At 37.4% G+C, this 16,839-nt stretch overlaps 1 protein-coding gene across 2 annotated transcripts in view; it reads left to right on the forward strand.

Moving 5' to 3' along the window:
• Window positions 1–16,839, forward strand: part of PDGFC (platelet derived growth factor C) — a 116,627-nt gene that overhangs the window by 52,888 nt on the left and 46,900 nt on the right. For both annotated transcript variants that reach the window (XM_031614242.2, XM_031614243.2), the window contains exon 2: window positions 13,246–13,441. In XM_031614242.2, coding sequence (XP_031470102.1) covers window positions 13,246–13,441 — 196 coding nt within the window. The remainder of the gene's footprint in view (window positions 1–13,245; window positions 13,442–16,839) is intronic.

Below are 16,839 nucleotides of genomic sequence, written 5' to 3' on the forward strand. Positions count from 1 at the left end.
AGGAGTCTTCAAACAGTAAATTCTCCAGTCATCAAGACAGATTTACCAAGGACATTGTTTCACTTGTCTGCCTTGCAGAAGACCAAGACAAACACACTGTAGTTGTGCTTTCCAAATATTAATTTTCTGTATTTAAAAAATAATAAGGAAAATCACGCTCAGCTTGCTTTTTCACTCAGAAATCCTTGCTCTCGTATTCAGCTTTGGAGCAGAGACGGTTAACATTTGGCATCCAGCACTTTGTATTTCTTGACAGCAGTGAAGCTTTGATGTGCTGATAATACTTTACCTGTGGCATATAAAAATCTTAGCATAAAGCCTTCAGTTTCAAGAAGCTGCTTTTTTAATTCTGTGAGATCTTCAAAGAATAGACTTCAGATGCTTTAAAAATAAGGAAGAAGTATCAGTTTGGCTGGAAATCTCGATAAACATTGAATTAACAGATTTCAAAATCATTTTAAGCATTCTCTATGTATAGAATCCTTTATACGGTGCTATGGTGGACTAAGTAAACAAAATTATGACCATCAAAGCTTTGTAGAAGCTGATATTGCTGAAATTCAGCAGAGGTGAGTCTATTAGGTATGACAATTTCCTTTCTTCTTCAGCCATCGTGTTCTTGAGTTGTGCACAATTAGTGATTGTAAACCATTTATCACCAGGTGATTCAAACACCCCATTAATTGTGATGCTGAGTGTTGGGTTAGATTATGAATATAATACATTGATTTTAATTTATGTGAGAGCATAAACTTCAGGGCTTGATGCTTCTATCTTGTTCATTTTGTAATTGAACTACCAGCTTCACCTACTATAATTGAAGTTGCTGATAAATGTTTCGTGTTGGGAAAATATTTGAATTCTTTTGCATAAAGTTATAAGTGAATGAAATGTGCATCAAAAGTAACCTGCTGCTATTCACTGGAAAAATGTGGTGCCTTTATATAAAGCGCAATTTAAACTCATTGAATCAGAATCATAGAATTGCTCAGGTTGGAAAAGACATTCAAGATCATCAAGTCCAACCACAACCTAACCATCCTACCCCTAACTCTAACAACCCTCTGCTAAATCATGGCCCTGAGCACCACATCCAAATGGATTTTAAACACATCCAGGGATGGTGACTCAATCACCTCCCTGGGGAGCCTATTCCAGTGCTTAACAACCCTTTCTGTAAAGAAGTGTTTCCCAATATCCAACCTAAACCTCTCCTGGTGCAACTTGAGGCCATTTCCTCTTGTCCTGTCACCAGTGAGACCAACCCCACCATTGCTGCTTTCACCTTTCAGATATTGGAAGAGAGCAATAACGTCTCCCCTCAGCCTCCTTTTCCCCAGACTGAACAGCCCCAGTTCCTTCAGTCTCTCCCCATAGGCCATATTCTCCAAGCCCTTCCCCAGCCTTGTTGCCCTTCTTTGGACCTGCTCCAGCACCTCCATGTCCTTTCTGTACTGAGGTGCCCAAAACTGAACGCAGCACTCGAGGTGAGATTTCACTAGGCCAAGTACAGGGGCAGGATGACTTCCCTGGTCCTGCTTACTACTTCATTCCTGATCCAAGCCAGGATGCCATTGGCCTTCTTGGCCACCTGGGCACACTGCTGGCTCATATTCAGCCCACTGTCTATCAGTACACCAAGGTCCCTTTCTGTAAGGCAGCTTTCTGGCCACTCTTCCCCAAGCGTGTAGGGTTTTCTGGGGTGGTTGTGACCAAAATGCAGGACCTGACTTGGCCCTATTGAAATTCATACAGTTTGCCTTTGCCCATTGATCCAGTCTATCCAGGTCCTTCTGTAGCGCCTTTCTCCTGTCAGGCAGATCAACGCTCCCTCCCAACTTGTTTTTCTTCAAATTTCTTGACCTAACTATTCTAGCTGACCTAGAATAAATCATCAGCAAAACAGCTTTTATTTATTAGTGAACAGACAGGCTTCCAAAACCTGTTTTGGGCAAGATAGCACTACTAACTTTACTAACTTAAATTACTATTTTGTTCTACCATTCAATTCTAAACTGAAGCTGTAATTGCTGAAATAAAAGAGCGTGATGAGATACTGGACTAATAAGAAAAAAAAAAAAAAAGAATCTGCATTTTCATTGCAACAGGCTGATTCTGGTTGAATTTAAGAATTTCACTATTAATTTATCAAAATCTTTTGCTCCTGTGACAAGGAGCAAAAGATTCTACGTGACCTGATGACACATTCCTGCTGCCTTTCTGATGAAAGCACTCATACTCTTAAAGCTTAGAAAAATGTTTTTAAGACTTTTAAGAATTTCGTTTTCATTCTGAATCCGTTCCTTGACTGCTGGGCTGTGTAACAAGGCAGAGAAAATGTGTTGCCTGGAGTGCTTGTATGCCCCTTCTTGGAGCACTGCTTGTGCCTTTACACTTCTCACGCCACTTCCAAAGTTGTACCTGCAAGACCAAGGCTCTGATTTTGTTTTATACTCTTTGCTTGTTCTCTAGTATTGCAGGGGAATTAGGCAAAATGCATTTTAACTATCAATTTTCTCCAGCCCCTGTCACATGCCCATGTGTTTTCCAAAGAAGATGATGAATGCTGAAAAGTGTTACTGACACTTTAGCATGAGTTTAGGCTTAAAAAAAGGTGAAGTGACACTTTAGAGTGAGGATCGATCGGTTGCTTGGACATGATTCCAAGCAATACTGAAGATGAAAGGGGAGAGCAGCAACCCTGCAAATTGCACCAGATTTAAAACTGGACATTAGATTGTGATGTGATGCTGTGAATGATCAAAGTTTGTTAAAAGAAAACAGCTTTGTACGGCAGTGCTGAGACCTTTATGAGGAATCCCATAGGTAGTTCCCTTGTGTAGGTCTAAAAAAGGCTGTCAAATTGGATGCTTATCCTTAAGTAGGGATTGGAGTGGTTTGAGACTTTTAGATTTCACTTTTCATTTTACAGTTGTGCAGCTTTTTCAAAGTATCCCACATAAGCATTCTGGAAGAATTCTGGTATTAAAGATAGGCAGAAAGAGATGTTAGGTGACCCAGGAATAACAGCTTAAGCTTCATGTCTGGAATAATAAATAATAAATTATATGGGAGTAAATAAGGCTTATATGGAATAAGTGGAACTATTGATGTGCTAGGGACTAAAGCCCAGATCAGTATACCATTTCTATGTAGTGATGTACATAATCTTCTTAATGAAGGAAGTTGTGACTGTGGTGGTCCTCAGGGCCCTGCTGTCAGTCCTCCTGAAGTTCACCTCTTCTACTAGATTAATAAAAGGATCTTTTGGCAGTGGTTCTGGTCAAAAAAGGCTGTTGTATTGCCCATGCCACGGGACACAGTTCTTTCATGGCTGCTCTATGACACTTTTGTGATCATACTTCCTAGAAATCTTGTCCAGTTTTAACAGAATTCTTATCAGTTATTTTAAATATTCATTGTTGTCATTATGGTCCATCTATAAGAGATGTCCTTGACATTCATGTGCATCAATTCAATAACCAGCAGAATCAGAGACGTGGTAATGAAGGAGCTGTTAAGAAGTGTTATTGCTCTACGTGGCCATTTTATGCTGTACAAAACCTTTTATTTTCACCTTGCAGTGGATTTTGTAGCTGTGCTTGTGCTTGCTTTCTGAATTTCTTCTAGACTTGCACATTCTTTTCTGGACAAGCATTCTTCTGATATGTTACATGATTTAATTTCCCTTTAAAAGATACTAGAAACAAGTGTTTTAAATTTGGTTGTTGTGCTTTGTTCTGTCTGCTTAAAATTCTTCAAATTCAGTACCAGCTGTTTTATACACATACCCGTAGATCAGTATTGATACTGCATAACCACTTTCTGCCAAATCATCTTGTGGAAAGTGAATTGTACTCAAATGAAGGCATTATATTCTTCCAGAAGTTTTGTTTTAGCAGGTTAGTACCAGCTAAAATGCTTTTACTTTAACACATACTAAAGATGTAAATGTTTGTGTCCTTGAATTTGGGACTGTAGTATAGTCCAGTTCTGAAAAGGTCTAAATAGATCAAAAACAATTTTGTTATAGTACTTTCTTTGTTTCTCTTGCCTTTTTGACATAAGTATATGCCAGAGCTATGTTTTTTGTATATACAGTGCAAGCCTGAGGCAGCTTTAATCTGGCTTGCAGACTTTCCAGTAGCAATGTTATTTCTATATCAAAAGTTTGGCACAAACTTTTTAAGTTTGCATAAGACCCTCTGCATTTTTGACAGTGAACTGAATGCCACGTTGGATTCACAGTTACAGTTAGCCTTGTTCTGTAGTTAAAACTAGCTGTAGATGTGGTACAGTCACACCTTCAATTGCAGTGAGCAAATCCCTTAAATCTTTGGGTTTGTTTTCTTTCCTTTACATGCACTGATCAATGTAATTTTTTTTACTAGAAATCTTAACCATCCTTGATAGTTGTGTTTTCATATAGCTACGCAGTAATAATTTTCTAAATTGGTTTGAAGAACAGCTTATTTACAGAATTTGAAATATAATGGTGACATTTATAAATATTTGAATCACTGTTACTATAATAAAGAATTAAAAAGGAAATCCACACAAATACCAAAACAATGGCAAAAGCAAAGCAAAACATTTCAGGACTGATATTTATAAAGATTAGGATGGTATCTTTCTTTTTACCTCCGATAGCATGATGAAGACAGGATTATATTTTTTCATTCTGAATAAAACTGAAAATGAGATGTAGCTACTTAACACATACCATATCCATAGAGTCTATTTATTCAGGCTGAATTCCACATGGGCCATGGATAATCTTTTTCCCAAATGTTTACTAGTGTCTGCTTTTAACAAGTGCCATGCAGTATAAACTGAAGGAACCATAAAGAAAAAGGGGAATAATAAAATTAAGCCTTGCTTTTCAACAGTCTAAATCGAGATCAAGAAGTGAAATTTTTGAATGGATCAGATTAAGGAATTTTTTGTAAAGGACACGAATCACATGGATTTTAGAGGGGGGAGGGAGAGAGACGACAACACCATATCTAGTACTAGAAAATGAGATGCACAAGGAAGTTTTAAGAGCTGGCTTTGAAACTAATGCTTTTAACTGACATAAAAAGAGATCCAGATTAATTTCACAGTTTTGTTGAAGTTATCTTAGTGAACTTGTAGCCACTCTATGCACAGTTGAGAAAATTGGGGGAATACTGCTGCTTTTGTGTTTTTTCTTACCTTGCTCAGGCTGTAAAGTTATTCAGGACAGACTGATAATTTTTGTTCACCTGTGTGGTTTCTAGCACTAACAAATCTAATTTTGGATGTGGTTTTTAAGTCCCGTCTTAATAAAATTTGAAACAAATTCTAAGTGCTGTGTTTAAGCACTTAAGTGCAATGTTTTTTGCATTTGCAAAAACATTCTATGGTGCTACCATAGAGGTATTATTTTAGTAATAACTTCTGGTGGTGTTTGCTTGCATTTAATTAAGAATTTAGTTACCTTTTCTATAGCTTTGCAAGTCAATTTCCTGTAAAAATAACAACAACAAATCTATATCACATTTTTGAGTAGCAGAGCAATTGAAAAGATTACTTATTTTGAAAATATTGACAATCTTCTCTGCTCAAATTCTCAAACACTTTAAGATGTAATTTTTTCCCCTTTAAAGTAAGTAAATAACTGTAATCTCTAAGTAGGTGTAAGTATGTCCAGTTGGACAACTGTTTTCTGGTTTACTGTTCTTATTTCCTGGTCTCTTTCATTATTTAACCCTTACAGGATTTGTCTTCTACTGACATTTTTCATGTATATTAAGTTGTACTTTTCCAAAGAGACTCGCAATTCTCCCAGTCCAAGACCATTAGTATCTTTTAAGAGCTTGGTAAATAGCTTGTTTGAGCTTCAATAAGATTGAAGGTTACTCATTTCACCTTGCTTATTAACTGATACTTCAGTGCAGAATATGTAAAACTACTCTTTTTGTTAGGGGAGGGGAAAATAAGCTACAGAAGATATCAAAAGTATTACTTAGCATATTGATAATCAGGAATACAGAAGAAAACAAAAATCTTAACAAACATTCCATTATAGGAAGTTGTGGAAGTGAAAGAGGGGTTTTATTGTACGAAGATGAGAAAAAATGGTGGTGACCTCATGCTATTGGGTGAAGGTCAGGCATTTAGGCTTTTATCTGCCCTTGACACTATTGATTGTGAAGATGTTTATTATCTGCCAGTCCTTGCAAGAACAGAGGAAGTGATTCACTTGAGATGACATTTTTTTCCCCTCTTTTTCTATTTCTTTTTTTCTTCATCTCCTCTCCATCTCTCCCTCCATCTCCTACCAAAAAGTTTGAGTAGTTGCACATTAAGTTTTTGTGTTGGTTTTTTTTTTGTCATCACAGTAATGCAAATATTTTTTTTTAAAAAAAGCATTTGAAGTGAAGAAAGTGGAGACATAAACAACTGTTCTTTTTCAGCCCGTAAAATAGTTATTTTTTTCTCTCGTGGCTGATGAAATGTGATTCTTCTACTCTATCTAATAGAATAATAGCATATAGATAAAAGGTATATGCATAGTTGTTATCCAACCACATAGACTAAGGAAATATTCTTTGAAAGAAGCAGGACCATAAAAAAGTTGCTGAAGGTAAGTTTGTACTTTCGTGATTGCCTAATGTGCTTTTTTCTTTCCTGCAAAGAACAGATGAGGAGTCAGAGTAGTTTCTCAGTGTTTCATTCCACCCCCATTTGCCAAGGGAATTATTTTATATCCAGTCTGAAGTCTCTTCAATACGTACACTCTTACAATTATCAACACCTTTTATCATCTTAAACAGCTGTAGTGTCCATTTTTGTATAGTAGTACACCCACAAATAAAATTCTTCTTGCAGGAATTAAGTATAACGTATTGCTTAGAAAACTTTGTGCTGGAAATATTTTCTCTTCCTCTTTGTTTGGATCTCCAACACAAGGCCTAATTATGGTTTATTTCAGTAACTATCTGAAGAGTCTAGAGTTGAAGTTGAGTTGAAGTTGTATCCAAGAAGGTCATTCAAGGTGGCAGTTCTGTAGTTTAATGGAAGAGAGTTGAGCTAGGGTGCAATCCAAAGCAGGAATGTATGTATACTATAGGTTTGTTAGTATTTTGCATATTCATATTTATTTTAGGACATTTATCATCCCATGGCTAAAAAAAAAAAAAAGGCAGATGCTATTATTATAAGTTCATTATAAGATAAATATTTCAACATCATTAGGTATTTAATAGAGATGGAATTCCTTTCACGTTCAAGCCAAAAAGAGCTTAAATATTTATTCCAGTGCAGCCAAGATTTTACCTGTGAACACTGGAATAAAGTACCTATTGAAACGCTCCCAAGTAATTAGATCTTAGAGCATGTGATAATACAGAAAGTTACCTCATCTAACATATAAAAAAAAAAAGAAAGAATTCTTTATCTTGGCTAAAATACACTGCATATCTAGTTCTAAAAGGTATTGAGGAATTCAGGACTAAGTTTGCCTTCCACAAGCATTTGGTCTTAAAATAGATCTCAAGAGGTTACTTTTATTTTAAGATTTGCCATGCATTAAAACAAGCAACAACAACAAAAACCCACAACAAAAACCCAAACTGTTTAATTGCCATGTTCTTCTCAAAGCAAAAGCCAGAGTACTAGGCAAAAGGCCGCCAGAATACTTGAAGGTTATAAACTCATAAAGTAAAATATAAAAATTATAAACTCTTTTTTTTTCTTGATGCAGTTTGGAATCAAAGAAAGTTTGTTGGCGTACAATTAGTTTGATTAGTCACAAATGTCTTCTGCAAGACATTAAGTCATGCAGTTGTTTGGAAACTTTATTAAATCTGTTACTACAGTTCTATGCTCTGTTGTCCAATGATGTCTTTCCCTCCCCACACCCCGTTCCTTTTGTCCTTCCCCCATGGCCAGCTGCCAAAACTCTGATCTATTAGAAACCTTGCTCTTCTCTGCCCATCTCCTCTCTGTGAACTCCTTCACATAATGTTTTTTACATAGCTACAGGAGAAAGACCTTTAACCAGCAGTTAAATCATATATGATATTCAGTGCTTAAGGCAGTGAAATGGGAGAAATTGTAGGATTTTAAAATGTAATAATAATAATAGTGATAGTGAAACAAATACAGTCCTGTACACATTCCTGTACTTGTTTAAATCAGCAGTTTTCTTGTTAGAAGGTGAATTTATCATGTGACAGTTGACAGCTTATTTGTGTATATTGCGTGTAAACTTTGTAAACTTCTCTTTCTGGTTATTTTTTAGTAATATCTGAAGAATAACACTAAGATTTCAAATAGGTAGCTATATCAAAGCATGGAAGCAACTCAGAATCAAACTTCCACCAAAGGCATGATGTGTTTTAGAAATGTAACCCAGAAAACCACAAGCCATTCTACTTAAAGCTATCTTAGAAGATACAGCAAGCCTGTGTGAAGTTTCCTTTGCTCACTACTTGAAAAGGTGAAATTGAAAACAAGCCCTTGTGCTTCAAAAGCATTTCTCGTGGTACTTGAGGCATGACGGTTTGGAAGAACAGACTGCTGGCTGGATAGGGTGAAGTTGGCTTGACTGCCAGGCTGTAAGACTTGGTGTCTGGACAGTGAGTGGAGAGTGGCAAAGATGGCCTTGTTTATGGGCAGAAGAAAGGGCCATTAGGGGCAGTCTGACAGCAGACTTAAGAGCAGCTACAAGCATGACCTGGTGGCCAAAGCAACCCTGTTTTCCAAAAACTAAAATAATAAAAAGAACTGATCGGGATTTCAGCTAGAAAGATTCAGATTAGACATGAGGAAAAACATCTTATATTGGAATTTAATATGTCACTGCAGCAAGTTATCCAAAGACACTGTGGAATTTCCATCTGTGCAAGTTTGGGAGTTGACAAGAAAATGCCAGCCTTCAAATGTGTGACCTGCTGTGGTGTGAGCAGGAATTATGACCCAACCAAGAGCTTGGACTGGAAGTCCCACAGAGCAGCATTTGTATGATTTTGAATGTTTTCGTGCCAGTACCCACTGTACATGTGAGCAATATCAAGGTGAGCTATTTGCCTACTGTTTTCTGCCAGTGACAGACCATTTTCCAGTTTTTCCTTTGTGCCTGGAAAAAGAGTTAAATTTTGCTGCTACATTCAGATAATAGCTATGAAGTGCCTGGAGGCAAGTGAACCAGAGACAGAGGATAGAAAGAGGTATTCTCATATTCCTCTAGTTATTACTTCTGAAAGTAGACTTGCTGCTTTTCGAAAGTTTGGAAAAAAATACCATATTATGTTACATTTCAAAGGGTTTCTTCTACAAAGCTTGTTTCTGTACATAGTGCAGAGAGTTGTAGAAACTGCATGGGATTGTTGCAGGAAATCCTTTCAAATAATGATAATAAAAGAATGCATCCCTTTGAAGTTCCATGGTAATGAACAAATAGTCATCTTTTGTTGCTGAGTTTTAAAGCAGAAGACTTGCACAGTACTGCATTACTATATATCAGAAAGAGCTCTAACCTTAATCTGTAAATATTTAGAGTTGAATTTTCTGTATTTGAACTTGGCATTGTTTTTTGAAGCATTGATAGCCCTATATGGCTGTTACTGAAAGCCTAGAATTTGTTTTTCATAATTAAGGGCTCCAGAATGAAATAAACAAGATTGTCTGTGAACAATCCATGATTGGTAGGACACCGATCTTGCCCTATTTATAGAAAAAATTACTTTGTGAAATCACTGGAAGCTTAACAAAAAGCATTTTAAAAACTGATGTTACCAGTGCTGCACCTCTGAAGGAAATCTGTCCTCATTGTGGCACCCAGGGGCCAAGGCTGTTTCTCCTTGGTGCTCCAGAACTGATTTGTCTGAGTTTTACCCTTGACCCTCGCCAAAATGTAGTGATTACAACGTACTAGGAAGAGGTATTTGCTATATTTAAGAAGTGTCAGCACTGATCTTTGTGAAATGTATTGTGCCCATGGGGGAAGAGGCCTACTTTGAAGTAGACAGGAATGAGCTTGTCTTGTCGGTGGGTTTAATTTCAGTTTACAGTGGCATCTGCTGATCTCTTGGTGATACCGTGGTTTTTCATCTGTGTTACCATTGCAGTGGAGGGGTTAGGCACTGCCGTGCATTCAGAATGTCTGGAATCTTGTAATTTTCAGGTGCGGGCTTTCTACATTGATATATAAATCTGGTGATAGCATCTTACACCACATCAAAGACTACTGTGGCAACTCATTCTTCAGCTTCGGGCCCTGTGATGCTCATACAGTCCTTCCCTAATAAGCGTAACCGTGTCCAGGGTCAGCTTAGGGGTTTTCCCCATCTGGTGTGCCCCATTTCCAGAACCTTCTCCTGCAGATGATCTCTGCTCGCTTTTTGAAGAAGCTTCTCACAGGAGCCCCTGTCTGTCCCCCTTCCCTCGTGTGGTGGTGCTGCACCAGGGCTAAAGTGGTACCTCGCCTCTTCTGGACCGATGCTTCTGAGTTGATCTGTGCTGTCTGAAAAACCATGATCAGTTTTTCAATCTTTTTTTCTTTTTTTTTTTTTGGAGGGGGCTATGAGATGTTAATAGCAAAGCAAACAAGTCACAGCTGTAAGGACTGATATATGTATAGCTTTGGAGCTGCACAGCTGACCGCTGTAAATCTGGATGAACTTGTTACTCCCTTTTGAGTCTAACCCTAAAATAAAGCCAGAAATTGTAAAGTCATTCCAGAAAAGAACAAGAAACTGTGGTCTCAGCTTAGTTACATTCAGGTGGCTGTGCTATTCACACAACTTATCCAAAAGAAATTCTCTGAACATGCATGAACTCAATAGGAGAAGGCTAGTTTTTTTGCAGTGTGGTGGTACAATTAGTTTATGTAGAATGGATGAAAAAGAATATTGCAGCTTATCTGAAGACAAATAACAAGCCTCATTCTCCAGTGACAGCAATTACTTTCCTTTGTGGTCATACAAAATAATTCTTTTGCAAAAGAAATTCCACTGTGTGAGAGCAAATATTTGAAATGGAGCAAGTGATATGTGTGAGAATTTGATATGTTTTTGGAACAGTGCTGTGTAAAAGATATTTTTCCTTTCCAAATGGAGGAGCTGGAGATACTGGGGATGCTGCAAGTCCCATTTACTAATTTACAGTATGCCTTTTTGTTCCTTTGCCTCTCTTTAGTGACTTCTCATTTGCTAAGTCTAGACTACTTACAGAATTTAATTGCATTGAGGTGGCTGTCATTGTCCCAGTGATAGAAGTACACTGTGAAATATAACGTGGTTTGTAATCCTATATGTGCTTTTTCAAGACAAAAAAGAATCACTGAATATAGTGTCATCAATGAAATAATGTTCCTTTGCATACTTTAGAAATAACACTCTGGTCTACTCATCTCTGGGAAAGTCACTTTTATTACTGTTGGCTGCTGCGTTTTAATGTGGAGCTCCCTGCTGGCGTTCTATAGGTTATTAAAAAAATGCTTGTGACTTAGCTAACAAAGAAAAAAACAGGGTGTCTAAATTAAGCATCTAACTCTTGTGCGTCCTTTGTGCTTTTTTTCTTATTACTGCATGCTGTTCTCCCTTGTGTGTCTGCAAGGCTGTCAGTCCTCTGTAACTGCGTGTGAATACTGGCAAAACCACGCTCCTTCAGGTTTATGTAAGCAGCAATTCATTTAAAGGGAAAATTTCCATTTTCATACCGCAAGTAGAAAGCATGGGTCCATCAGAATAGAAGGCAAAAGTCTGTCAGGCTTTAAATTACAGTTAAGTATAGATTAATTCCTTTAAAATTGCAATGCTGTTTGTATAGCTTTCTTTTCTTGCAGTACATTCATTTAGCTGTCAGCCTTTACATGTTGCTATAATAAGGTATGATTGCAGTGCATGTTTTCATTGTAGACTGAAGCACAGACTTTCTACATAGTTTCAAATGTATTTTCATCACCATGCTGTTTATATAACAAACAAAAATGAAGTAACTAACTGACAAAACTAATTGCCAAAAAGAAAATAATGTGAATTACTCCCCAATACAAAACTATACATGCATTTAGTTACTAAGGTTATTAATTAGGTAACTGAGGATTGCTATGGTTTACTGACCGCTATGTCAAACTTGACTATATACAGATTTTTAGAAAAGGTCAAAGACAGTAGAAGTCTTGTGCCGTAGCATAAAGATTTTTTTCCTTTGATGTGCTTATGGAACTAAATTTTGTCATTTAGAGATCTCAGCGTTCTGTGTCATGATGTTGAAAAGTATTCAGATTAGATCAGTGCCTCCTGTTTGCAGCTAAGTCTTCCGTACAGACTGATTCCAGCTGCTGAATATGAATGCCTGGGAACGCTGGGCACTTGGCAGTGAGGTTGTTGGAGTTATTGTGAAGAGAGTTGTGTCCCTGACAGTCACAGTGACCGATCACCAGAGGAGTCCTTTCCTTTTCATAACTCCTCACAGTTGTGAATTCATCACCCAAAGAAAACTGTTTCAGTGTGCTTTAAAGTCAAACGTAGTCAGCGTATTTCTTTTGAGTTCATTTGCTGCCACATAAAACATTTATTTTTACGTGTATTTTGTAGTCTAGCAAAGCTGAAGAATTTTAAGGGATGCCCTCTATCGGGAATTGTCAGTAAATGTCTAATTTCACATACTTGGTAACTTCCAAATAGCATATCCCAGACGTGCTCCTGTGTCAGGCTAACTTTGGCCAGTACAGCCCTCAGCACGGATGCAGCCATCAAAATCCTTATTGCTGGATCCAGTAAATGTAAAAGTCTCCTCTAATGAGAGACAAATTTAAACCAGCCCTTCTGTGTGTTGGGCATGAGGCCTGCCCTTCCACCTTCGGGAGATTTCTCTGCAATTCCCAGTAATAAAGAACTGGAGCCATCAGCAGCCTGCATGACTAAGTCCCTTTGGCTGCTGGACTTCTGTGAGGGCTCCAGTCTCACGTTTGTGTTGGAGTTGAGGGCTCCAGTCTTGCTTTTATGTGTTGGAGTTGAAGGAGATATACAGTCACATTTCTCTTACCTCCACTTGAACCTGTGTTCTGTTTTCTGACCAACAGTTGGAGCTCGGGTTTGATTAATTTTTTCTCAGCAAAGCAAACTTTATCTCTTAATCTGTTTTTACTAAATAGACAAAATAAAGAAAAAAGCAATCAGAACAAAGGGACTTTTTCCGTGTGTGCTATGCTCTTTAAGAAAAAGGAAAGAAATACAGTATTGATGCATCTGCTTTCTCTTTTTACTACAGGTGTGCAAGATCCTCAGCATGAGAAGATAATAACAGTGACTTCTAATGGAAGTATTCACAGCCCCAAGTTTCCACACACATACCCACGCAATACTGTACTCGTGTGGAGATTAGTAGCAGTAGATGAAAATGTATGGATACAGCTTACTTTTGATGAAAGATTTGGGCTTGAGGACCCAGAAGATGACATTTGCAAGTAAGTTACTTTTGCTTTGACTTACAAAATATCTTAAAGAAGATGTGGGGGATGGAACAAGAGTATTGCTCAGGTTTTGCAAAAATGTTACACCTGCATGTCAGCGTATTTATATAAATGCATCTCTAATGTATTAGCTACTGATTTTCTTTTGCAGTGCTAGGGAAGCATTTCATGCTTGAAATATCATTTGAATGTCATATCCTTCTTTGATGTGTTCCTGGGGAGGTATTTCACACCAGTTTTTCTTTTCCAAGCATGTTTTTTTTTGCTTTATTTTTTTCACCCCTATTTTAGATTTTGTTTTTTTACTACTCTGTATGTTTGATACTTGCTTTTAGTTTTTCTAATTAATTAGTCTTCATTTGCCTGTGTATCTTATATCAGTTTTTTGTGTTGTTGTGTTTTGTTTTTTTTTTAATTTGGATTTCTTTACTTTTACTTTTGAGCTTATTCTTATTTTGGGAGTTGTGGTTCATAACGGATGGACAGATACCTTCTTCATAATTCTGAAGAGAGTAATTGTCAAGGCCATGTCAAATACAACAAAATACCAAGTACAGTAAGCATATGTTTGCTCAGATGGATGCACTCCCTTTTTAAATGAAAACTTAGCTTGCTTTTTCTTTTCTTTGCATGTGGCAGAGTGAAGTGAAGTGAAAGAAAATCCAGGTAGGGTGACTCATTCGTCCACTTGCAAAGAAAAAAGTCAGATAAGTTAAAATATTTTTAATCTTAAAACTTGAATAGTATTTCAATGGGAGTACATTTATTTAAAGTAAACAAGGTGATGAATACAAAAGTACTAGTCAAATTAAAAAGCAGTCACAAGTCACTCATAATATTCACCCACTCGTAATCTTATCATGCTCATATTTGTGCATGTATACCAGGAAGCTGGATGTGTGCTGATCCTGGCACGTGCACTTTTGAGGACACACTAGTCTTTTTAACTTTGAAGATTCAACCCTCTGAAAGAGAAATTTTGTTGTTTTTAACAAAGAAAATGCAGAGATAATATTCCTACATAGTTTAAATTCAGTAGTTTAAATTGTCAGTAAAGGAAAGGAATATGTATCTTTTTTCTGTGAAGTCAGTACAAATAATTGACAAGGAAATTAAGGAAATAAAATGCAGAGTTCAACTGCATAAAGCAATTCTACACAGGCCAGTTAAGTTACTGAGTTATCAGAGTAATATCTCTTTGTAAGTAATGTCCTGTTTCTTAGCTCTTGTTCTTACTAAAATTATTTCATCTACTTTCTGTAGAAAAGCTGAGGGTTTTTGCTTCCTGCATTCTATTTATGACTCTGCTCTGTTTCTGCCATCTTGAAGGTCACAAATCAGTATTGTTGCAAGAGTAATCACCAGTTTCTCAAGACCAAGTTTATATGACAAAGAACAGAATAAAATATAGAATCATGAAACCTTAGAGTTGGAAGTGACCTCTGAAGGCCATTTAGTCCAACACCCCTGTGATGAACAGGGACACACAGCTCCAATTAGGCTGACCAGGGCCTGATCCAGCCTGGCCTTGGAAGTCTCCAGAGACAGGGCATCAACCATATCACTAAGGAGCCTGTTCCTGTGTCTCATCAGCCTCACTGTAAACGGCTTTTTTTCCTTTTATCCAACCTAAATCTCCCCTCTTTGAGCTCGAAACCATTTCCCCTTTATCTCTCACCACAGACCCTGCTAAATTTCTGTCCTTCTTTCCTGTAGCTCCCCTTTGGATACTGACAGGCTGCTATCAGGTTACCTCACAAAATTCTCTTCTCCAGGCTGAGCAGCCCCAGCTCTCTCAGCCTGTCCTCATAGGTGAGGTGTTCTATTCCATGGATCATGTTTTCGTCTGTGTCTAGAAGCCAACATCTGGCTGGCTTGGCCATATTTGGATTTCTCCAAAGTCAGTTCTGACACTTCAGCTATTCTTCTTGTCTAGAAGGATTTTAATATCTTACAGGTACACTGAAGGTACCGGTTTAGCCTCCCTTTTAGTTTCCTGGATCTGAATCTCATCCTGCACAGCTATTCTCCACTCCATTTTTACTTGCAATTCAACTCAGAAAATGTGCAAACAAATTGTTTGCATTACAGCAAATTCTTTGTTTATGCATCCGAACCCAGTCTCACTTGGAAGCATAACAACTTCCATAGTCCTCATTGCTGTGCAGATACTCACCAGTGTAACGAATAGTTGTTGGCTCTCTTTCTTTTCAAAAGTTTTAACTATGAGGGTGTTTTTTGTTTGTTTTTGGTTTTTCTGGAATAAACATCTGATTTTTTGCCCATATTTCTCCAGGTGACTCTTGCCCAGGCTTTACAGTTGCAATAGCTTTACATTTCTGTAGTTCATCTCTGCACTGTTTAACATATAGCTAATGATTTATTAACAGTAATTCTGCTTGCACTGGGTCCTCTCTGTGAGTAAAATTGTGAGAATCCCCCTGTGCCTTGTCAAAAGTGTACACAAAGTCCATTTTGCATATGAAACTCAATCCACTCATTTATTTCAGAATAGCTGTTGCTCAACTCTTGCTTGTTGTCTGAAATTGTTGCTTTCTGTCTTTGAGAATATACAATGACAGAAGTTTTATGATAAACCCCTCCAGTCATGAAGACACAGACTTAGCTTTCTTCCTTGAAGAACATGTGTGTTACAGTTGCCATTAAGAAGCAGTCTGATGTTTTGAGTTGGTCGTATACTGCAGCATTAAATAACAAAAATCTTTCTTGTAATAGTAATGTGTGTCACTCTTGTTCTGCACAGAATGGCTATAGTTGTTCATTTTGTGGTGGTGGCAGCTGTTTGTTCTAATTATCAGATGATTTCAATCTGTTTGAATTTTATTGTATATAATAAAAGACAGAAATGTGTTACAAATGCAAAGTGCAATTACTGTAGATCAGATTATAAGGATTAAAATCCACAAGTGGAATGTGGAACTGAATGATTGTTGAGTACTCGATGGCACTTGACACTCATCTTCACTTTAGGAAGACTACATGCATTTACAAGTCTCTTCAGTCCTCTAGTGATTTGAAGTATGAACTATAGTCTGTTCTGTAGGCTTTCCTTTGTTTGTTTTTATGTGAAGCTTTTAGCAGCTGCATATGTGACTCTGTTGTTGCGGTTCTGTAAGTGAAGCATTTGTCTGTACAGCTTTGAATGAATCTCTAAAACTTGTCTAGTTAATGTGCAATATGTAGAGCTTTTGCCTGTAGAAAATGAGTAAAACTGAAGACGGCTGTCAGGGGTAACATGGGATAAAATCTATGAGTAGCACTGTGACTGTTTTTGACTGTCCTCACATAAAATTAAATATTTCAATCCTAATTCCAGGAATGTTCTTCCTCTGGGGGTACTTAGGATGATGCTTTAAGATAAAAGGCCACAG

Source organism: Phasianus colchicus, chromosome 4, assembly GCF_987193195.1.
Source record: "Phasianus colchicus chromosome 4, bPhaCol1.hap1.1, whole genome shotgun sequence".
Classification (NCBI taxonomy): Eukaryota; Metazoa; Chordata; class Aves; order Galliformes; family Phasianidae; genus Phasianus; species Phasianus colchicus.